At 43.1% G+C, this 19,983-nt stretch overlaps 2 protein-coding genes and 1 long non-coding RNA gene across 7 annotated transcripts in view; 2 read left to right on the top strand and 1 right to left on the bottom strand.

Moving 5' to 3' along the window:
* Positions 1–137: 137 nt before the first annotated feature.
* LOC100698055 (neuroglobin) lies at positions 138–8,885 on the bottom strand. Of its 4 annotated transcripts, none has more exons than XM_019345836.2 (5): positions 8,257–8,641; positions 7,288–7,395; positions 6,500–6,620; positions 5,594–5,674; positions 138–904 (listed from the first exon to the last, which is right to left on the bottom strand). In XM_019345836.2, the coding sequence occupies exons 1-5, from the start codon at positions 8,421–8,423 to the stop codon at positions 740–742; spliced, it is 642 nt and encodes a 213-aa protein (XP_019201381.1). In that variant the 5' UTR covers positions 8,424–8,641; the 3' UTR covers positions 138–739. The 4 variants fall into 4 exon arrangements, with proteins under 4 accessions (XP_019201381.1, XP_019201382.1, XP_019201383.1 ...); XM_019345837.2 differs by having other exon boundaries at positions 138–389; positions 8,257–8,594; XM_025899107.1 differs by lacking the exon at positions 138–904 and adding an exon at positions 4,478–4,928 and having other exon boundaries at positions 8,257–8,607.
* A 1,081-nt stretch (positions 8,886–9,966) lies between these two features.
* On the top strand, positions 9,967–11,508 carry LOC112842465 (uncharacterized). The gene is made up of 2 exons (XR_003214236.1): positions 9,967–11,257; positions 11,336–11,508. It is a non-coding gene; the product is annotated as an uncharacterized LOC112842465 (long non-coding RNA).
* A 3,338-nt stretch (positions 11,509–14,846) lies between these two features.
* tnfaip2a (tumor necrosis factor, alpha-induced protein 2a) overlaps positions 14,847–19,983 on the top strand; it is a 40,904-nt gene continuing 35,767 nt past the window's right edge. Inside the window, exons 1-2 of one of the 2 annotated variants that reach the window (XM_025899091.1) lie at positions 14,847–14,944; positions 15,046–15,174. In XM_025899091.1, coding sequence (XP_025754876.1) covers positions 15,153–15,174 — 22 coding nt within the window. In that variant the 5' untranslated portion in view covers positions 14,847–14,944; positions 15,046–15,152. Of the gene's footprint in view, positions 14,945–14,993; positions 15,175–19,983 lie in introns of those variants that run through there. The other variant, XM_025899092.1, reaches the window with a different exon arrangement.

Genomic DNA, 19,983 nt, shown 5'->3' on the forward strand with positions numbered 1-19,983 from the left:
GGCCTGTGCTTAATGTGTGGCTGAGGTCAAAGGTGATCGTGCCCAGAGGAAGTGACATTGCAGGAGGAGGAGCTTAATCACGACACGTGACTCCACTCATACTCAAATCGTGTACAAACAGGTGCATAAAAGATCTCGTCGTTTAAAAACTCACATGATGTTTATTCACTTTCAAAATAAAGGCCCACAGCTCAGAGCTGTTAAACATTCATACAGTTACACATGAGAGCTGAAAACAAAATTTTTACTACACAACTTCTCATTTAAAGACTCCGCGCTGAGCTGCTGCAGTCACGTGACGGGACGAGCTGCTCTCAGCTGCTGCTGTGGCTCCTCTGCGCCTGCTGGTAGCCTTTCTTCATGGTGCGAGTGATGTACAAGAACAGAGTCTGCAGGAAAGAGAAGAGTCGTGAAAAAGGGTCAACACAGACGGCAGGGTTTGTGTGATGACCAGCAGGGGGCAGCATGAGTCTGCAGGCCCAAGCAAGCTGAACTGTGCAGGTAAATGAGGTAAACACAGAAATGCAGATAAACTTTCAAACATGAGCCTGGTCCTGTTACAGCAGGTCTGAGAGCACAGCGTTAAACCTGCTGCTGATATTTACACAGTCCAATCATCAGCTGAGGTCATCCCAACAAACTGACATCTTCATTTATGGAAAACTCTCTGGAATATGAACAGTTAATTTTCTGTTTCTTTATTTCTATGAGTTTCTTTCATTTTCTCAGAAAGCAGAGGTCAGATCAGAGGAAGCTCATTACAGCCAAGCTGTCTTTGTTGCCAGCATGGTGATGGTATCACTGCTCTATCCATCTTTGCAGGCAGCACAAAGGTGACCCGGAGACAGTTCAGCACAACCAACCGAAAAGTAGAGCTAAAACGCAGAACATCAGGCCTAAGATCCTGTGGCAAAGAAAAGACAAATTTAATTTTAATTATACAGCGCCAAATCACAACAGCAGTCACCTCAAGGTGCTTTATATTTTAAGTTAGACCTTACAATCATATGACCCCCTAGGAGCAAGCACTTTGGCGACAGTGGGAAGGAAAAACTCCCTTTTAACAGGAACAAACCAACAGCAGAACCAGGTTCGGGGAGGGGCGACCATCTGCAGCGACCGGTTGGGTTGTGAGAAGGAATGGTTGGCTCAACAGTGCGCTGACTTTTTGTCAACCTGGCTACAGTGCCTAAGAGAAACCTAGGGTTGTTCTTATTTTCTTCAATCAGTGATGAATAGTAAGATGTTGTAGCTTCACGGAGAACTTTCTTATAGAGCAGCAAACAATTTGTCCAGGCTAAATGATGAAATGTATTTCCCTTCTTCATAAGTTTAAATGCTAGTAATTAAGGGCCAGGTGGATGACAGGTAACAACAGATTAAAGTGGGGTTTTTTCACTTTTCTTTGTTAATTTTTCTGCTTAATCCATTTCTTGCTGTTTCTTTGTTTTTTGGTGGTCTGAGAGCAGACAGGGGGAGGAGGGGGGGTGCAGTTGCACATAAGAGTGCAACTGTTTCCTGGAATTGCCACATTTATCACCACTGTGATGAGTGTGGCAATTCCACCTAACAGTGACGTCAGGAAGAGAGAAGTACCGCGGGCTGAGAGAACAGCTGGAGCAGATTTGAAGTCCTTCAATGGGAGATTATTTGAAGCTACAGTTTTCGTATTAAAAAGGTGACTGACATTTCTAATAACCAGATAAACGCGCAGCCCTGTGAAAGTCCACTGCTACTGCCATGTACGAGTTCAGAGGGTAAGACGCAGACAGGAGCACAAGCTCAGGTGTGACAAAGAGCTTTCCCATCTTCATGGCTCATCATCCCACTGTAGTTCCTTCATCATGTTCTTGATCAGAAGCAGTACACTTCTTCTTCATTCGTCCTCATCCTCTAACTCTCCAGGACTGTGTTAAACTGTCCACCACCCTCTCTCCCAGATGTCTCGTTACCTGCACAGGTGTGTCCTCTGGACCAACCTCCTTTACCTCTTCATCCTCTTCATAGTGGCCTCCTTACTAATTCTCTGCACTTCCTACATTCATCAGCTCCTCAGATTCCTCCTTGCATCTTTTCACCACACTCTCCTCACTCCATGCAAATCCTTTCCAGCTCCATCCTTTTCTCCGTACTTAGTGTCCGGCCTCACATACAGCTCACTTTAAGCTTTTGTCATGGGCTGGTTGAGTCATGGGCTGTATCCCAATTCAGGGTCTGCAGCCTTAAAGGCTGCATTTTAAGGCCGATTACGTCACAGCAGCGCGCCGAAGGCTCTCCCAATTCAAAGGCTGTTCGAAATGCGGCCCTGAAATGCGGCCTTCATTTCCCTGAATTTTAAGGCTGTGGCGATGTAGACTTCGTGGCCCAACATATCCCACAATTCATAGTGCGGCAGTCACTGTGGATAATTTTGCCGCAGACGGCAGAAGCGTAGCGGCCGAAGAGTAAACTGTTAAATGTAAGTACTGAATATGATGTCACTTATTTATGTGCAAATGTTGAATAATGAAGAACATTAAAACATTACTGTTGGCCACATGTCGGCAAAGTTATGTGACATTAGCGATGTTTGTACTTTCAGCGTTTACTTGGTTTTAGAGCCTTTAAAATATAATAATACAATAGTTGACCTTAATCTTACAGAGAATCTGATGATTTTATGGATAATTAAAGTCAGTCATATATCCACAAACACAACAAGCTGAAAGTCAGTGAATGCTGCTCGGTTTGCAGTCCTGAATATCACGGCACAAGCAGGATTCACTGCACTGTTAATGTTAGCTATGTTATATTGCTGCCTCTGTTCGGTGGTGTCGAGCCAAACGGACTTTAACGTGTGTTTGAACGAGCTGACGGTTCACTCCTTAAGCTGAAAGAAAGATGCTTTAATCACAGGAGTCACACATGTGTCCACTGTACCATCTGGGAACTCTTCTTGTTTAGCACTCGTAATAACACAAACACTAAATCCTCCTTCTCTTGTGCTGTTTTGTAGCAGTGTATACACCTGAGACTGTCACCTGTCTGTCTGTCCTGCACTCTCTCTCTGTTTCTTTCTCTCTGATTGTGGAATAAAAGTATGAACATGTATTTATAAGTTACACTTGTGTTTGAATCCTGCAGCTTATCACACATTTGATTTCCATCTGTGACAACTGCAAGTGTCCAGAGTGAGGACAGACTGAGGGACCCACTGCTGCACATCATCTGTGAGGCTTTGCACCCCTGATGATCCACCAGGACAAACTCAGCAGTGTGTGAGGAAGAGGAGGAGGAAGAGTCAGCAGCAGCTGACAGATGTTGAGAATAGACAAACTGTTCCCTGTTTGTGAAGGACTGCTAGAAAAGTTTAAAATAACTAATTATCTGTCCTGAATCAATCTTATTAGGTAATCTTCAAATAATTATAATATCATTCCAGTGTTTTCAGTGTGGGAGAAAGTACTCAGGGCCTTCAAGTTACACACTATGAAAGGCAGCAACAAGTTTAATATTCAGAAACCTAAAGTATGTATCAGCAGCAGAATGGAGCTAAAAATAAATGTTTGTTTCAGTTCTATGAAGCTTTGAGTATTTTGGATTAGTAGTACTGCTGTGTTTGTTGCATCATATTGCTGTAACTGTTTATATGCTTTATATAGTCTGAGGTAAGTTGATCTATAGTGTTACATCATATTCTATAAGGATGTTATGTGTTTGTATACTTTCTGCCCAGTTTGACCCATTTAGCAGAAGTCAGCCTGTTTAAGGCTCTGATATCTATTCTGTATGACTTAAAGCAGTTATGACATGGTATGATTTTCTCACCCAATAAAGGAATATTTAATATATCAGTCTACTCTTTGTTTATCAGAAACAGTTTTCACAGCTCGTACATTTTCTTTTTACACATATATGTAAGCATTGAGCCAAATTTAGTAATGCCAACATATTAAAAGAACAATATTTGTCTCTTATATATAATACATCTACATATACACTGTCAAAGATACTTGTCTTTGAGTGAAGATTTAAGGTGATAGGAAATATAAATAACTGCAACTTGAATCTTTACTGAAGCTCAGTATTAGACACAGAGTTCACTCACATGAATTTCACTCACATGTGCTGTACCAGTGTACCTGCACATGTGATGTGACAATAAACTCACTGCTGTAATAACTTATGATGATTAATATAATAACTATAATATTGACTTTAGTCTCATGAACAACATTGGCTAATTGTTATTTACTAGCTAATCTTAAATGACTGTTCAGTACAGAACTGAAGGCCAACAATCATGTTTTACAGTCCTGTGGTCTCAGCCTCAGATACTTATTAAATCACACAAAGCTCGTGTAGAAACAAACACACGAACAAAATATGTTCTCCTTCATTTCTGTCAAACAAAGCTGTATGAAACGTTTCCAGCGGTTGGTGTTATGGTTGCTAGGCAACCTGGGCAGCGCGACGGAGGCTAGACCGTCCCATTTCACAAGCCTCGCACTTCCGGCATTAGCGGTCTTTGAGTACGCGGCCCTTGAGGATCGTTGAGGCTGCGTACTTTAAGGCTGCAGACCCTGAATTGGGATACAGCCATGGTAATTTTCCACAGTGTCTGCTCTTCCCCTCAGGGCGGAGCCCTCATTGCTTCTCCCAGGATCACCACCTGAGACTGACTGAGTCGGCTGTATTTAAGATCAGAGTTAACAACCAGCCTTTGCCAGATTGTCTGTTAACCCACTTGTTTCCTGACTCTCCTTACAATCCTGCAATAGCTTCACTCACTTGGTCGCTGATCGCATTCGCACTTCAACAGCCGGTGAACTCTCAGTCTTCTTTCTCCAACCTCACCTGCCTGCCTTTACTGTTTGGAATTATGGATCACTACTCCACGGGACTCACCCAGGCCTTGTTACTTCGCTTCCTCCGTTGCATAACTTCACCTGCAATCAAGTAACACTGTTCAGACTATCAGTTTGGATTTATTCAGTCATTTCCTCAAGGACCAACCTGACTCTGTTTTCCCTTTCCCGGTGTGGAAATCTGACTCTTTATGAGCCTCACGTCTGACTTGGCAAAGATTTCACACATTTCCTCCTAACAGCTGTGAGCACGCTGGAGGAGCCATGATGATGATGACATGAGCTTCTCTGTCTACAAAGTATTGTGGAGTCAGCATGTGGCCGTCTGTCCCACAGCTCCAGTTTGGACCAAACTGGGTCCTCAGCAGGACAAAGATGCATGCACAGCTGAAACAGGACAGAACAAGTCCAGAGCTCAGCCTGACTGAGAACACTGTGGACTGAATGTAAAGCCTGCCCTATTTAAAATGTCTTTATCTTCTTTCATGACAGATAGAGACAGCCCCTCTACAGGCTTCCAGAAGTTGGCCAGTGAGAAGAAAACAGGCTCTTCATTCTGATTTGCAGTTTTTATTGAAGCCATTGTCAGCTTCAGGCTTCAGCAGAGATCACATCTGTTTCTCCTCTGGTTGTTTATATGTTCAGGTTCTTGAAGCAATAAATCACATGTTTAATCATCATCTGTATGATGAGGTTAACTTTTCTCTGCTTGCTCTGAAGAATCCGTAAACGTCGACTCTGTTTACCTTCCAGGCCTCCTCCAGGTCTGAAGTCCAGCGCTCCTGCAGGACCGGATGGATGGCTTGGATGAACTCTTCCCCCATGAGCTGGACAGACAGAGAAAGGGTTTGTTTGATGAGCACACACATGCAGCTCTGGGTGGATGGAGTTAAGAGTAGAGCAGTTTGGTGTTTCCACAGAGCGTGACAAGATAAACCAAAAAAAAAGAAGGCCTTTCTCCACCCGAGCACTCCTACAACCTTCTTACAACTCTCCTACAGCCATCCTACAACTGTCCTACAACCCTCCTATAGTTATCCTACAGCCATCCTACAGCTGTCCTAGAGTCCTCCTACAACCCTCGTACAGTCCTCCTACACCCGTCCTACAGTCCTCCTACACCCGTCCTACAGCTGCTATACACCCGTCCTACATCTGTCCTACACCCGTCCTACAGCTGTTATAAAGCCGTCCTACAACCCTCCTACAGCTGTCATACAGCTATTCTGCAACCCTCATACAACCGTCCTACAACCCTCCTACAGTCCTCTACAACCATCCTACAGCCGTCCTACAACCCTCCGACAGCTGTCATACAGCTCTTCTACAACCCTCATACAGCCGTCTTACAACCCTCCGACAGCTCTTCTACAACCCTCTACAGTCCTCCTACAGCCGTCCTACAACCCTCCTCCAGCTCTTCTACAACCCTCCTACAGCTGTCCTACAGCTCTTCTACAACCCTCCTACAGCTGTCCTACAGCTCTTCTACAACCCTCCTACAGCTTTCAATCTGCCTAAAGCTCAGAAAACTGAGAAGAATCGCCAGATGTGTGTGAGCAGGCTCAGCTGAGGATGACCAGTGTGGACTGAACTAATGTCACAGCTGAGTGGAAACCAATCTCCACCACTGTGCTCGGCTTCACACTGACATCATAGTATTTTGGCAGGGCTTTGTACTGGTAATGCTTCCTGCCCAGATCCAGGATCAGCTGGTCCAGACGGTCATCCTGGTCGATCCTGGCGACCGTCTTCTCAATGATGTACATAATCCTGCAGAGAGGGCAGAGGACAAAACCAGTCAGCTAAACCCAGAGACCCTGCATGAGTCACAGGCAGCTTTTGCTGCTAGCTATCAGCTAACCGGCCCTCTGGGCTGTGTTTTAATGAAATGAAAGGTTAAGTTCATGCTTCTGTATGATTACAATAAAACTGATCAGAGGCAATAATAAATATATCTTGAGCCCTCGTCGCAGCCCTCATACAAAATGTTACAGCAGGATGTGAGAGTACAGTTTTATATTTCCTCTCCAGCACAGTTTAACAAAGTGTTTCAGTTTCAGAGATAAAAATGTACGCGAGTCATTATGACTGATAACAACATCTACCTCTTGTTATTGTGTATGACATTAGATTAGCACCACCCTCACATCCTTCCTGACTTCAAAAGAACTTTATTTATAAGTCCAACATAGGTGGTATTTGTGTTTGACGCCTCATTTGACTAATATTAGTGTTTTATGTCATTTGTGAAATCAGCTGATCAGCTTTTAGCACATATGTCCCTGTTTCTGATTAGTCACAAACTTTCCCCCCACTCACAGTTACACTGCTCAGCTCTCACTTAAAAAAGGCTTCATGATGATTTTAGAGATAAGAGACACATATCCTCTGTGTGTGTGTGTGTGTGTGTGTGTGTGTGTGCGCATGCGCGTGTAACCTGAGGCCATGGGCTTTCAGCTCTTTGCTCGCCCTCAGGGCGTTCACATCATTCAGGTCTCTGAAGGCGAAGAAGGCGTCTTTGCACTCCGGGTGAGTCTCAAACAGCCTGGAAGAGGGTGGGGGTGGAGTTAAATGGTTGATGTGAGCTCTGCTCTGATGTCTGATAAGCTAACAAAGGACTAACAGTCAGTGAACCTGCAGCTGCAGAAAGGTCACATCCTCATTACCCACAGTCCTCTGTGCTGTGCTGAGGGCTGAGGTGAACTTTCATACGCAAACACAAGGCGAGAACAGACAACTGAGCACAAACCACAGAGAGCGGCTGAGACTGCTGAGTGGCTTGCTGCAGCTGCTTTGCATGACCATCAGTAACATCAGTCTGCAGGTAAACAGCACACCTGAGCCCAAACACTGTGGCTCTGCCCGGCCCTGCTCCATCTCGCAGAGGAGAGGAGGACCTCCACCCACCACGAACTCAGGCTCAGCAACCAAACCAGCTCCAGCCCACTTCCTGTCAGGGTTCGTCTAACCACCGCACCGTTTTCTCAGACTCCAGAAAGCAGAACATGACCTCCTGTGACCTTTGACACATGACCTCTGACTCTGAGGCACTCACCTGCATCAGAACCAGAAAGTCTTTCAGACCTGCGCATGCCCGCTGTTTGGTGATGAGCTATCAATCAAACCTTGCTGCATTAAAAAAAACCCGCATTGTTTACAATAATCTGATCATCTGAACGATAATCGCCACTGTTTTCTGACTGAACGTCGTTTTACGCAGAAGTGACGTCACAGCCGTGCCTGTGGGCTGGTGGGAGATCAGATCAGCGAGCTGAGAGATACTCGCCCTTAAACTAAAACTCAACACGGCTTTATGACCGGTATTTAAGGATACCTGCTCTGACGTAACACTCCTTCATAACGTCTACCTGCGTGACAGAGGACGGCGGAGCGCGCGTGAACTCACCTGACGAACATGATGACGCCCACCCTGCTGATGTCCTCCTGGATCTCCTTCCAGCTGCTCCTGATCGCCTCCCGGCTCTCCGCGCTCAGACTCACCGGCACCGCATCCTCTTCCTCCTCCTGCTCCGGCCGCCGGTCCGGAGCCTCCGCTGAGAGGGAGCAGCCCATCCAGAAAATCACCGACAGCACACCGGAACCGCCGCACACAGCGCGGCGCACAGCTGGTACTGACTGCGCTCACTTCCGCACTCACGCTGCGGGTCACCTGTGCGCGCGCACAGACGCGCGCTTCGTTTTCAGATCTGAGCTTGTTTCTATCAGATAAAGTTCAAAAGAAACACACACACACACACACACACACACACACACAGGGACACATGCACACACAGGGACACATGCACACACAGGGACACATGCACACACAGCGCTCCTGTTTTAATAATGTTTAGTATCACCTGAATGCGCTGACACACTGATCACCTGCACAGGTAAGAATGTGACAGCTGCTTAGTCCAAACCTGCTGAGAGGAACTGATAATCTGATCCCAGCTCAACTTCACAGTCTCATGCTTGTCATCATCAGCCGCCTGACTATCATCAGCTCACAACAGCAACAACAACAACAACAACAACAACAAAAGAGCTTTTTAAGGCGACTTTAGCTTCCTGTGTGTTAGCAGAGAATAGGAAGTGAGCTGCGGCAGAAAACCTCTGAGCACAGAGCGAGCCAAGTCTGAGAAACTGTCATGTAATCAGCTGTCCTCACAACTGATCGCATGATGACCGCCACCACCATCACTTGTGTTTCTGTGCAGCGTTTAAACCTGGGGTCACATGTATGATTTCATGATAGCATGTCAGAACCATGAAGACTGTGTATGTTCCCCTTATCTATGGTCACGGGTTAAAGCACTGGAACGCAGGTTCCTCTGATCCTGGTCTGTCCTCTGCAGGTCTTTAGAGGTCTCTTCTCTTCCAGCCTGATTCTGAGTGTGCTGGTCCAGGTTCACTCACAGTTATTGCTCCAGTGCACAGTTACCAGATCAGCTTACATTTAGTGAGGTCAGACTCTCTCCAACTGTTTTGGTTTGTTTCCCAAAAATGAGAAAATGATTATTCAATTTAATTTTATTCATATAGGCAAGGCAGTGAGGTAGACCATACAATAATACATGCAGAGAAAACCCAACAATCATATGACCCACTAGGAGCAAGCACTTTGGCAACAGTAGAAGGAAAACTCCCTTTTAACAGGAAGAAGCCTACAGCAGAACCAGGCTCAGGGGAGAGCCAGGGAGAGGAAGACAGGACAAAGACATGCTATGGAAGAGAGCCCGAGATTAATAACAAGTATGATTCTGTGCAGAGAGGTCTGTTGACACATAGTGAGTGAAGAAGAAACATCCAGTGTATCATTGGAATCCCTCAGCAGCCTACACCTACTGCAGCATAACTAAGGGAGGATTCAGGTCACCTGATCCAGCCCTAACTATATGCTTTAGAAAAAAGGAAAAAAGTTTGAAGCCTAATCTTCAAAGTAGAGATAGTGTCTGTCTCCTGAATCCAAACAGGAAGCTGGTTCCACAGAAGAGGGGCCTGAAAACTGAAGGCTCTGCCTCACATTCTACTTTTAAATACTCTAGTAACAAAAAGTAAAACTGCAGTGTGAGAGCAAAGTGCTCTAATGGGTTGATATGGTACTATAAGGTCATCCAGATAAGATGGGGCCTGATTCTTCAAGACCTTGTATATGAGGAGCAGGATTTTAAATTCTGGATATAACAGGGAGAGAATGAAGGGAAGCCAGTATAGGAGAAATATGCTCTCTCTTTCTAGTGCCTGTCAGTACTCGCTTGCAGCATTTTGGATTAATTGAAGACTTTTCAGACAATGATGACGATGACAACGATGATGATAATGACGTTCTTTCCAGGGGTCATGTACTTTGTGTTGCAGTGATTACATTATTAAAGGCACTGTCTTCATAAGCAGCACAGGCCTGAGGTAAAATCACTTTTCCTCAGATGCTGCCAGGCTGACCTGTTAGCCAACAGTCAGCCAGAGCAGATGGAGCCCTCTAGTGTTCATGTGAAGAACTGCTGATAAGGAGCTCCTGCATGGCCGTTCATATACACCTAATAATTAACAGATAAACAACCAAATGACAGAAAAGTTACTGTTTTTTCACATCTGCGTTGGAAATGTCAGGTTTTTTTTTAATGTGTCCACAGTAAAAACATTAAAAATGAAAAGATTCCAAAACAAGATTTTAAAAAAAGAAAATTTCAGTTTTCTGACTGCAGGACAGTTGGAGCGATGAGCTGCTCTACACCAGTGTGTACAAAAACTGCATTTGTTCCTTCTACTAGTTAAACTTGCATACTGTGATAAATGCACTTTTTGTACACACTGTAGTTCTAGTAAAAGTACTTCTACTTTAACATAGTGCTCACAACGATACTGACTTCTTCCTCTGAAAACAACGTCAGAGTATTTCAACATACATTTGAGTACTTCATCATACATCAGAGTACTTCAACATCACACACAGTACTTCAACACATATCAGAGTGCTTCATGATATATCAGAGTATTTCATCACACATCACAATACTTCAACATCACACAGAGTACTTCATTACACATCTGAGTACTTCAACATACATCTAAGTACCTTATCATACATCACAGTACTTCAACATCACACAGAGTACTTCATCACACATCAGAGTATTTTATCACATCACACAGAGTACTTCATCACATATCAGAGTACTTCAAAACACATGAGAATACTTCATCATACATCAGAGTACTTCAACACACAGAGAGAGGGGAGACCTCGGCTCATCCAGCTGGACAGCCTGACCAGGAGGAGTCGAACATTAACTCTGCTCTTCCAGGGCACCCTGCAGACTCAGCTGCTGGCATTGGCTAGGGAGTGCGGCCGCCGCTGGGATGGCGTGAACGCCAAACTGGAGTCCATCATAGGTTGACTGCAGGTATGCGAGTCAGACCTTCTGAGGAGGGTTTCAGTTTTCTCTCTTCTTTATAACTGACCCTTGTTTTCTCTCTCTCAGCTCCTTGTCTCAGAGTGGGAGGGATTTGAAGCACAAAGGGAGGAGCTTGTCGTTTGGTTGGCTGATATGGATGTCCGCCTGAGTGAGGTTGACCAGCTGACAGGAAACACCTGAGAAAAACTGAAACAACTGCAGGTGTGGGGTTGTTTTGATATGACATATATTTGATATGATATATATGTCAGTGACATTGTCCTAAACTGGACTAACAAAGGACAATGAGTCCAACATGAAACTTGCCTTACATAACGCTGAAGTTCATTGATCATTTTAATCATAAACTTGTTGTTGAAAATTTTTTACTGAATATGCAAACATCTGCTGATGAAAATGTGTTGATTTATTGCTCTGTTATGAAGCTATTGCTATTTCTTATGTGTTTTTATCACTTTCTGATGTTTTATTAATTAAACAATACATGTATTAATTTTTGTGTTATCTATAGATATAGTATTTATATATATTTATTTATAGTATAGTAAAAATGTTTAATTATTACTGTTTAAATGACTAATATGTGACATGTATTGTGATGTTGTGCTGAGGGTTAAAATGCCTTTTTGTCTTCTGGTATACTACAAAATGGCAATAAACCATTAATATATGTCTATGCTGTGCTCGTATTTATTTTACCCTACTCAAATTCAATTTGTTACATTTTATTTTGAAAGATTTAAAATGGTTCTTTAAAGAACCATTTCAAAAAAGGTTCTTTAAAATGGTTTTTTAAAGAACCATTTGAAGGACCTTTTTAAAAAGGTTCTTTGAAAAACCCTTAAAGGTGCCCCTAAGAACCATTTCTTGATGGTTCTTTGGGGCACCTTTAAAGGTTCTTCAATGAACCACTGAAAGAAATGGTTCTTCAAAGAACCATTGTTTGAAAGGTTCTTTGTGGCACCAAAAAAGGTTCTTCTATGGCATCAGTCTAAAGAACCACTTTTGGTTCCAGTTGGCACCTTTATTTTTCTGAGTGCAGAGAAGAGTCAAATATTACTTCAAGATTTCAAATATTTGACTTGACAGAAGGACAGAAAGAGGCAAGAACCTGACTAATCTTAGAATGTAGTTCAGGAGGAGCTATGATCATGGTCGCAGTCTTGTTTGTGTTTAGAGCAAGGTAGTTGCTTGAAAGCCAATCAGAAACCCGAGTTAGGCACTGGACTAGGGTGGACAGCCTATCCAGCTGATAAGGCTTAAAGGACCTATACAGCTGAATGTCATCAGCATAAAAATGATAAGACAGGTTGCTAAAAGACTGAATAATGCCAGCTAAAGGAAGCATATAAAAAGAAAATAATAATGGACCTAAAACTGAACCCTGTGGAACCCCGCAGGTTAGGGCAGCAATATTAGATGTAAACCTATCAGTATTAACAGAAAAGGTCCTATCTGATAAGTAGGACAAAAACCAGTCTAAGGCAGAGCCAGATATACCAGCCAGAACCTTAAGCCTGTTAAGTAGGATTTTGTGGTTGATGGTATCAAAGGCTGCACTAAGCTCAAGCAAAATGATCACAGAACAATTCCCTGCATCAGATGCCATTAATAGATCATTATAGACTTTTAAGAGAGCGGTCTCAGTGGAGTGCTGCTTTTGAAAGCCAGACTGAAAAGGGTCAAAAATCTGTAATTTACATAAAAGGGACCTGAACTGATTTTCAACAATTTTTTCTAGTAATTTACTTAAAAATGGCAATTTTGAAATAGGTCGATAATTACTAGTGGAGCTAGGATCTAAATTCTGTTTTTTTTTATAAGAGGAGTTACTTCTGCATGTTTAAAATAAGATGGAACACAGCCTTGCCTCAGTGAACTGTTGATGATGGATAGTAAAGTGGGACCAATGCTGGTGATAGACCCAGACAGGACAGAGGGAGGTAATATATCTACAGAGCATGATGAGGATTTCATTTTACCTAATACTGTAATTAAGTCATTAAGTGTGATTGGAGAAAAGGAAGTTAATGACCCAAGACAACAAGGGGTATCTTCATAAGGGGTGGCACTTGAGGAGATTTTGGATCTCAAGTCCATCACCTTATTTACAAAATGATTGAGGAAAGTATTGCAATCTTCATCAGAAAGTAACACAGCATGCTGAGTTGGAGGAGAAACAATACTGTTTATGGTATCAAATAGAGCTCTTGAATTTTTTTATGACGATTTATAAGATTATTGAAATAAGAGGATCTAGCCTCTTTGACTGACTCATTATATAAGTAAAGAAGTAATATGTGGTTTTAATGCAAGCAGGTTCACCTACAGCTAACTAAAAGCAGATCCAGCCCATAATACTGCAGCATGCAGTTTGTGATTTATAGGCTTTCTGTGGTAAAAACTCTGAAATACCATTTAGTTTTTAGAGACAAGTCTAGACAAGTTTGTTGAGTTACAGTTTGATCATCTGATCTCGTGGAACAAATGGAACAGGTGCAAACAGCTGTAAACAGCTGTTCTATCTGCAGCTAATAAAATAAATTTAACATTTTCCAGTCTACACACATTCAAACACTCATTGTGTCTGTGTAGCAAATCAATGAACTCTACAGGCAGGTCACTAAAGGAGCAAAGCAGCAACAACCTTGACAAAATGAAAACTATGAAAATCACTTTTTGTTGCATTACAGAGGTCCTGGCTGCAGTTTTACAGATTATTAATTAGAACAATTTTGCTTAATTTGACTTCACAGCTCATATGTGTTGAATAAGAGCACTCTGGATGTAGTGAGAAAATATATTTAGTTCAGGCTGAGTCATAGCAAACTTTTCCCCAGTCAGGTTTAACTGTTGATTTAACATCTTCAGCTCTAGGACTGACCAGAACGGACAGATTAGAAAGAGTTTTTCAGAGGGACGGGTTCGGTAAAGCTCAGGTGTTTGGACATGTGCAGGCCTGTATTTTTGACAAAGGATGTTGAAGCTGCCAGGGAGGATGAAAAGAGGACCTCAGGGAAGATTCATCTAGTGAAGGAGGACATGCAGAGGGCTGGTGTGTTGCGGAGGATGTTAGGAACAGAGTGATGTGGAGACAGATGACTTGCTGTGGAGACAACAGCAGCCGAAAGTTGTGCAAGAAGTGGTCAGAAATCTTGACCGTCTGTTGCAGACACTGACAGATGAAGTCCACCTCCTGGGGTGCAGTTCTCTGTGGGTGAGTCCACATGGTCACAAAAACACAGGCAGGCATCCTCGTGGTCACTGTGCGACAACAAAATACTCAGGCCACTGCAGGGTCGTGTGACAAGTATAACAGAGGCCTTGTTTTATTTCGACACACAGACCGTGGAGACGTCACTGTAAGTGGAAAAAAGAGACAAAGTATGGTCGGAGCTTTTCTGTTGTATTGACTTGCATCACCACAGTTTGTGGTAACATAAAGCAGCTAACATTAAGGTCATGGAATGGCTGCGCTTAGAAGTCGGTCTGTGCCAGGAAACCATGAACTTTACCAGTTCTGTGAAGAAGAGATGGCTCATTTACTCAGATACACCAGCATGCCATTTTTAACATGGACGAGGGGAACAGGCAGGTTTTCTACATCTGTGTGCGTGGGATTGGCTGGTCCTTCAACACCCCCACCCTTGGCTGTTGGAGCTCTCTCCAGGGGGAGTACGTTCTATGACAAGCACTCACAGACACACGCAGAGAGACACACACAGTGTTGTTGATGATGCAGCTTTTCTGAACTGAAACTGAAAGTGTTCTTTCAGGATGACGTGAGGAGGATTCAGACATCACCCGCTCTCAGCTCCATCTGGTCCTGGTTCCGGTCGGTCGGATCGTCGTCCTGCCCGCGCGGAGGTGCTTTCAGCTCGTAATGAGTCATCAGAGGAGTAAAGGTGAGCTCAGCTGTGTGTCGTCCACCGTGGTCAAATGAGCCGTCACTTGTGAGCCGCGGTCAAGCCAGCCGCCTCTTATCCGCCGCATAAATTTTCTTCCGCTTCTACACCAGTCTTTACGGTAGCGCCTTTTCTCGTTATATCCCGATCGAACGCGTGCGCACGCGCGAACAGTCACACGTGCACGCGTGCACACAAATGGCAATGGGACAACCCAATACAGCCATCGGGACAGTCTGGTTGCATATTCAAAAATTCATTAAAAATCATCCTTAATAGTTGAGGTCCAACTTTCAACACATCCCTCCTCTCGGACACCTACTGTACCTCTGTGCCAAGTTTCATCCAGATTCACTGTAATATTCCCCAGGAATTACAGGAAATTTGTATTCAATGCAATACAGTCAATAGAATTATGACATTTTCAAAAATTCATTAAAAATCATCCTGAATAGTTGAGGTCCAACTTTCAACACATTTCTCCTCTGGGACACCTACTGTACCTGTGGGCCAAGTTTCATCCAGATTTACTGTAATATTCCCCAGAAATTACAGGAAATTTGTATTTAATGCAACACAGTCAATACAATAGAATTATGTCAATTTCAAAATTTCATTAAAAATCATGTTCAATAGCTGAGGTCCAACTTTCAACACCGGCTTACTCTGGGACACCTACTGTACCTCTGGACCAAGTTTCATCCAGATTTACTGTAATATTCCCCAGAAATTACCGGAAACTTGTATTCAATGCAATACAGTCAATACACTTTAATTATGACATTTTCAAAAATTCATAAAAAATCATCCTTAATCGTTGATGTCCAACTTTCAACACCATCTTACTCTGGGCGACCTACTGTACCTCTGGGCCAAGTTACATCTATGGTGGCCAACGTTTCAAACGCAGGTTTGACAAGTTTGTGAGTGTACACTTTATCCAAAACCTAGTGAGGGTTTACTCATATTTGCCACTGGGTGGCTGTAGCTCAGGAGGTAGAGCAGGTCACCTACTGATCGGAAGGTAAGTGGTTTTATCCCTGGCTCCTCCAGTCTGCGTGTCAAGAGTGTGAATGTAGTTAGGAAACACTCAGTTTAGAGAAAGTGTGTGAAAGATATGTATACATTATGTATTCTTTTGTTTTCAGTTCCATTTTGCTTTTGAGTGTAGTTCTTCTTCAGTGTTCCACAAGTGGATGGAACACTTGTGAAAACACTGTAGTGTTAAAGCCAGTCTTGTCTTCATGTCTGTTTACGGTTTTGTCTGTGTCAAGCTCGTGTGTCTTAGTCTGGGTTTTAGTTTGGTGGCCTCTTGTCCCTTTCTTGTGTTGAGTCTTACTTCCACTGTCTTCTTATTCCCAATGTATCCCTGCTGTGTTACGCAGCTGTCTCCAGTTCCCCTAATGGCCATCCTATTCATACATTTTGCCAATCTCCCACTCTGAAGTACATTATTCTATTCTATTTTATTTATACAGCGCCAAATCACAACAACAGTCACCTCAAGGCGCTTTATATTGTAAGTTTGATTTTCCAATTATACATACAGAGAAAAACCCAACAAACATATTATTCCATATAAGCAAGCACTTTAGCGACAGTGTTAAGGAAAAACTCCCCTTTAACTGGAAGAAACTTCCGGCAGAACCAGGCTCAGGGCCATCTGCTGCGACCGGTTGGAGTAAGAGAGAAGGAAGACAGGATAAAAGACATGCTATGGAAGAGAGCCAGAGATTAATAACAGGTATGATCCAATGCAGCATAACTAAGGGAGGATTCAGGGTCACCTGATCCAGCCGTAACTATATGCTTTTGCAAAACGGAAAGTTTTAAGCCTAATCCTAAAAGTAGAGATAGTGTCTGTCTCCTGAATCCAAACTGGAAGCTGGTTCCATAGAAGAAGGGCCTGAAAACTGAAGGCTCTCCCTCCCATTCTACTTATAAATACTATAGGAACAACAAGTAAGCCTGCAGTGCGAGAGCGAAGTGCTCTAATAGGGTGATATGGTACTACAAGGTCATTAAGATAGGATGGGGCATGATTATTTAAGACCTTGTATTTTGAATTCAATTCTGGATTTAACAGGGAGCCAATGAACTGAAGCCATTATAGGAGAAATCTGCTCTCTCTTTCTAGTCCCTGTCAATACTCTTGCTGCAGTATTTTGGATTAACTGAAGGCTTTTCAGGGAGTTTTTAGGACATCCTGATAATAATAAATTACAGTAGTCCAGCCTGAAAGTAATAAATGCATGAACTAGTTTTTCAGCGTCACTCTGAGACAGGATATTTCTAATTTAAGAGATATTGCACAAATTGAAATAAGCAGTCCTACATATTTGTTTAATATGTGCATTGAAGGACATATCCTGGTCAAAAATGACTCCAAGGTTCCTCACAGTGTTACAGGAGGCCAAGGTAATGCCATCCAGAGTAAGAATCTGGTTAGATACCATATTTCTAAGATTTTCAGGGCCAAATACAATCACCTCAGTTTGATCTGAATTAAGAAGCAGAAAGTTAGCGGCCATCCAGGTCTTTATGTCTTTAAGACATTCCTGCAGTTTAACTAAATGGTGTTTGTTATCTGGCTTCATGGATAGATAGAGCTGGGTGTCACCAGCATAGCAGTGAAAATGTATGCTATGCCTTCTGATGATACTGCCTAGGGGAAGCATGTATAATGTAAACAGAATTGGTCTTAGCACTGAACCCTGTAGAACTCCATAATTAACCTCAGCGTGTGAAGAAGACTCTCCATTTACATGAACAAATTGGAGTCAGTTAGATAGATATGATACAAACCACTGCAGCGCAGTACCTGTAATACCTACAGCATGTTTTGCAGCCATCTTTTATGGTGTGGTCTGCTGGGGTGGCAACATCTCTGCCGGGGACAGGAAGAGACTGAACAGGCTGATCCGCAGGGCCAGCTCTGTTCTAGGATGCCCTCTGGACCCAGTGGAGTTGGTGAGTGACAGGAGAATGGTGGCTAAGCTTTCATCCCTGTTGGACAACATCTCCCACCCCATGCAGGAAACTCTAATGGCACTGAGCAGCTCCTTCAGTGACAGGCTGCGGCACCCACGGTGTGGGACGGAGAGATTTCGCAGGTCTTTCCTCCCTACTGCTGTCAGACTCCACAACAAAGACTTCAACTGATCAAACACACACAAACCCACACATGTGCAATAAGACTAAGTGCAATACTCTTTTCTGACAAAGTTGTATTTTTACTCAGTTGTATATAGAATTTGTATTCTATTTTTATCCTATTGTATATTTTATTCTATTTTATTCTACTGTATATAGTATTTTATTTTATTTTTATTCTATTCTATTCTGTACAGTTGTGTACAGTATTTTATTCTTATTGTATTCTAACTTTTGCTATATAACTTATGCACTGTCCACTTCCTGCTGTGACAAAACAAATTTCCCACGTGTGGGACTAATAAAGGTTATCTTATCTCATCTTATCTTATGTTCTAATCGCTCTAATAGAATATTATGATCAACAGTATCGAACGCTGCACTGAGGTCTAGCAGGACAAGCACAGAGATGAGTCCACTGTCAGAGGTAAGAAGATCATTTGTAACCTTCATTAAAGCTGTTTCTGTGCTGTGATGAGCTCTGAAACCTGACTGAAACTCTTCAAATAAGCCATTCCTCTGCAGATGATCTGTTAGCTGTTTGACAACTACTCTTTCAAGGATTTGTTAAATGAAAGGAAGGTTGGAGATTGGCCTGTAATTAGCTAAGACAGCTGGGTCTAGAGATGGCTTTTTAAGTAAAGGTTTAACTACAGCCAGCTTGAAGGCCTGTGGTACATAGCTGATTATTAGATCAGAGCAGATCAGAAGACTTTATTTATCCCCAAGGGACAATTAACAAACAACCGAGCAGCATACGTTGAAGATAAGGACAATAAGAACAGGCAATAGGAGTGAAATAATAAATACACAGAATACACAGTATATACATTTTTAAAATTACACAGTTTTAAAATTAAAGTGACTGAAGGTGAATAAGTAAGTGACTAAAAATGAATAAAGTGTCAGTAGTGTAAGAAGAGTGTAGTTTATGTTTATGGGTGTGGGAAATGTTCTGGAGTTAAAAAGCAGAGTGGCTTTGGGGACAAAAGTGGCTCTCCTCCTCTCAGTCCTGCAGGAAATGCAGCGGAGGCGTCACGCAGAGGGGAGGCATTGAAATGCGGGGTGAAGAATGTGAGAGGGGTCGTTGATGATTTTGGCTGCCTGTCTAAGGGCCTGTGGGCTGAAAACCTGTGCCAGAGTTCTGACAGGCAGTCCAATGATTTTAGAGCACACTGATGCAGTGTGCTGCAGTCTGTTCCTGTTCTGAAGGCTGAGGGAGTGGAACCAGCAGGTGATGAAGAAGGTCATGATGCTTTCCAGGAAGGCATAGTAGAAAGTCATCATGATTGGTGTGCTGACTCCAAAGGAGTTGAGTTTCCTAAGGAGGTATAGCCATTGGTGGCAACTCCTGAGAATCTCCTCCGTGTTGGCAGAGAATTTCGGGAGGTTGTCAAAGATGGTTCCCAGGTATTTGTACTCCTCAACTACCTCCACTGGATTCCCGTGGATGGTGGTGGTGACTGAAGCAGCCAGATCCCTCTGCCTACTGGAGAAGGTCACCACCATCTCTTTGGTTTTGCTCACGTTCACTTCAAGTTTGGAGCTGTCATACCACTCTACAAACTCCTGAAGAGTGGGCCCGTGGTGTTGTGAGGGGCCTGACAGCAGTGACAGGAGAACTGTGTCGTCAGCATATTTCACCAGGTGACAGTT

The sequence above is a fragment of the Oreochromis niloticus genome, linkage group LG15, assembly GCF_001858045.2.
Source record: "Oreochromis niloticus isolate F11D_XX linkage group LG15, O_niloticus_UMD_NMBU, whole genome shotgun sequence".
Taxonomy (NCBI): Eukaryota; Metazoa; Chordata; class Actinopteri; order Cichliformes; family Cichlidae; genus Oreochromis; species Oreochromis niloticus.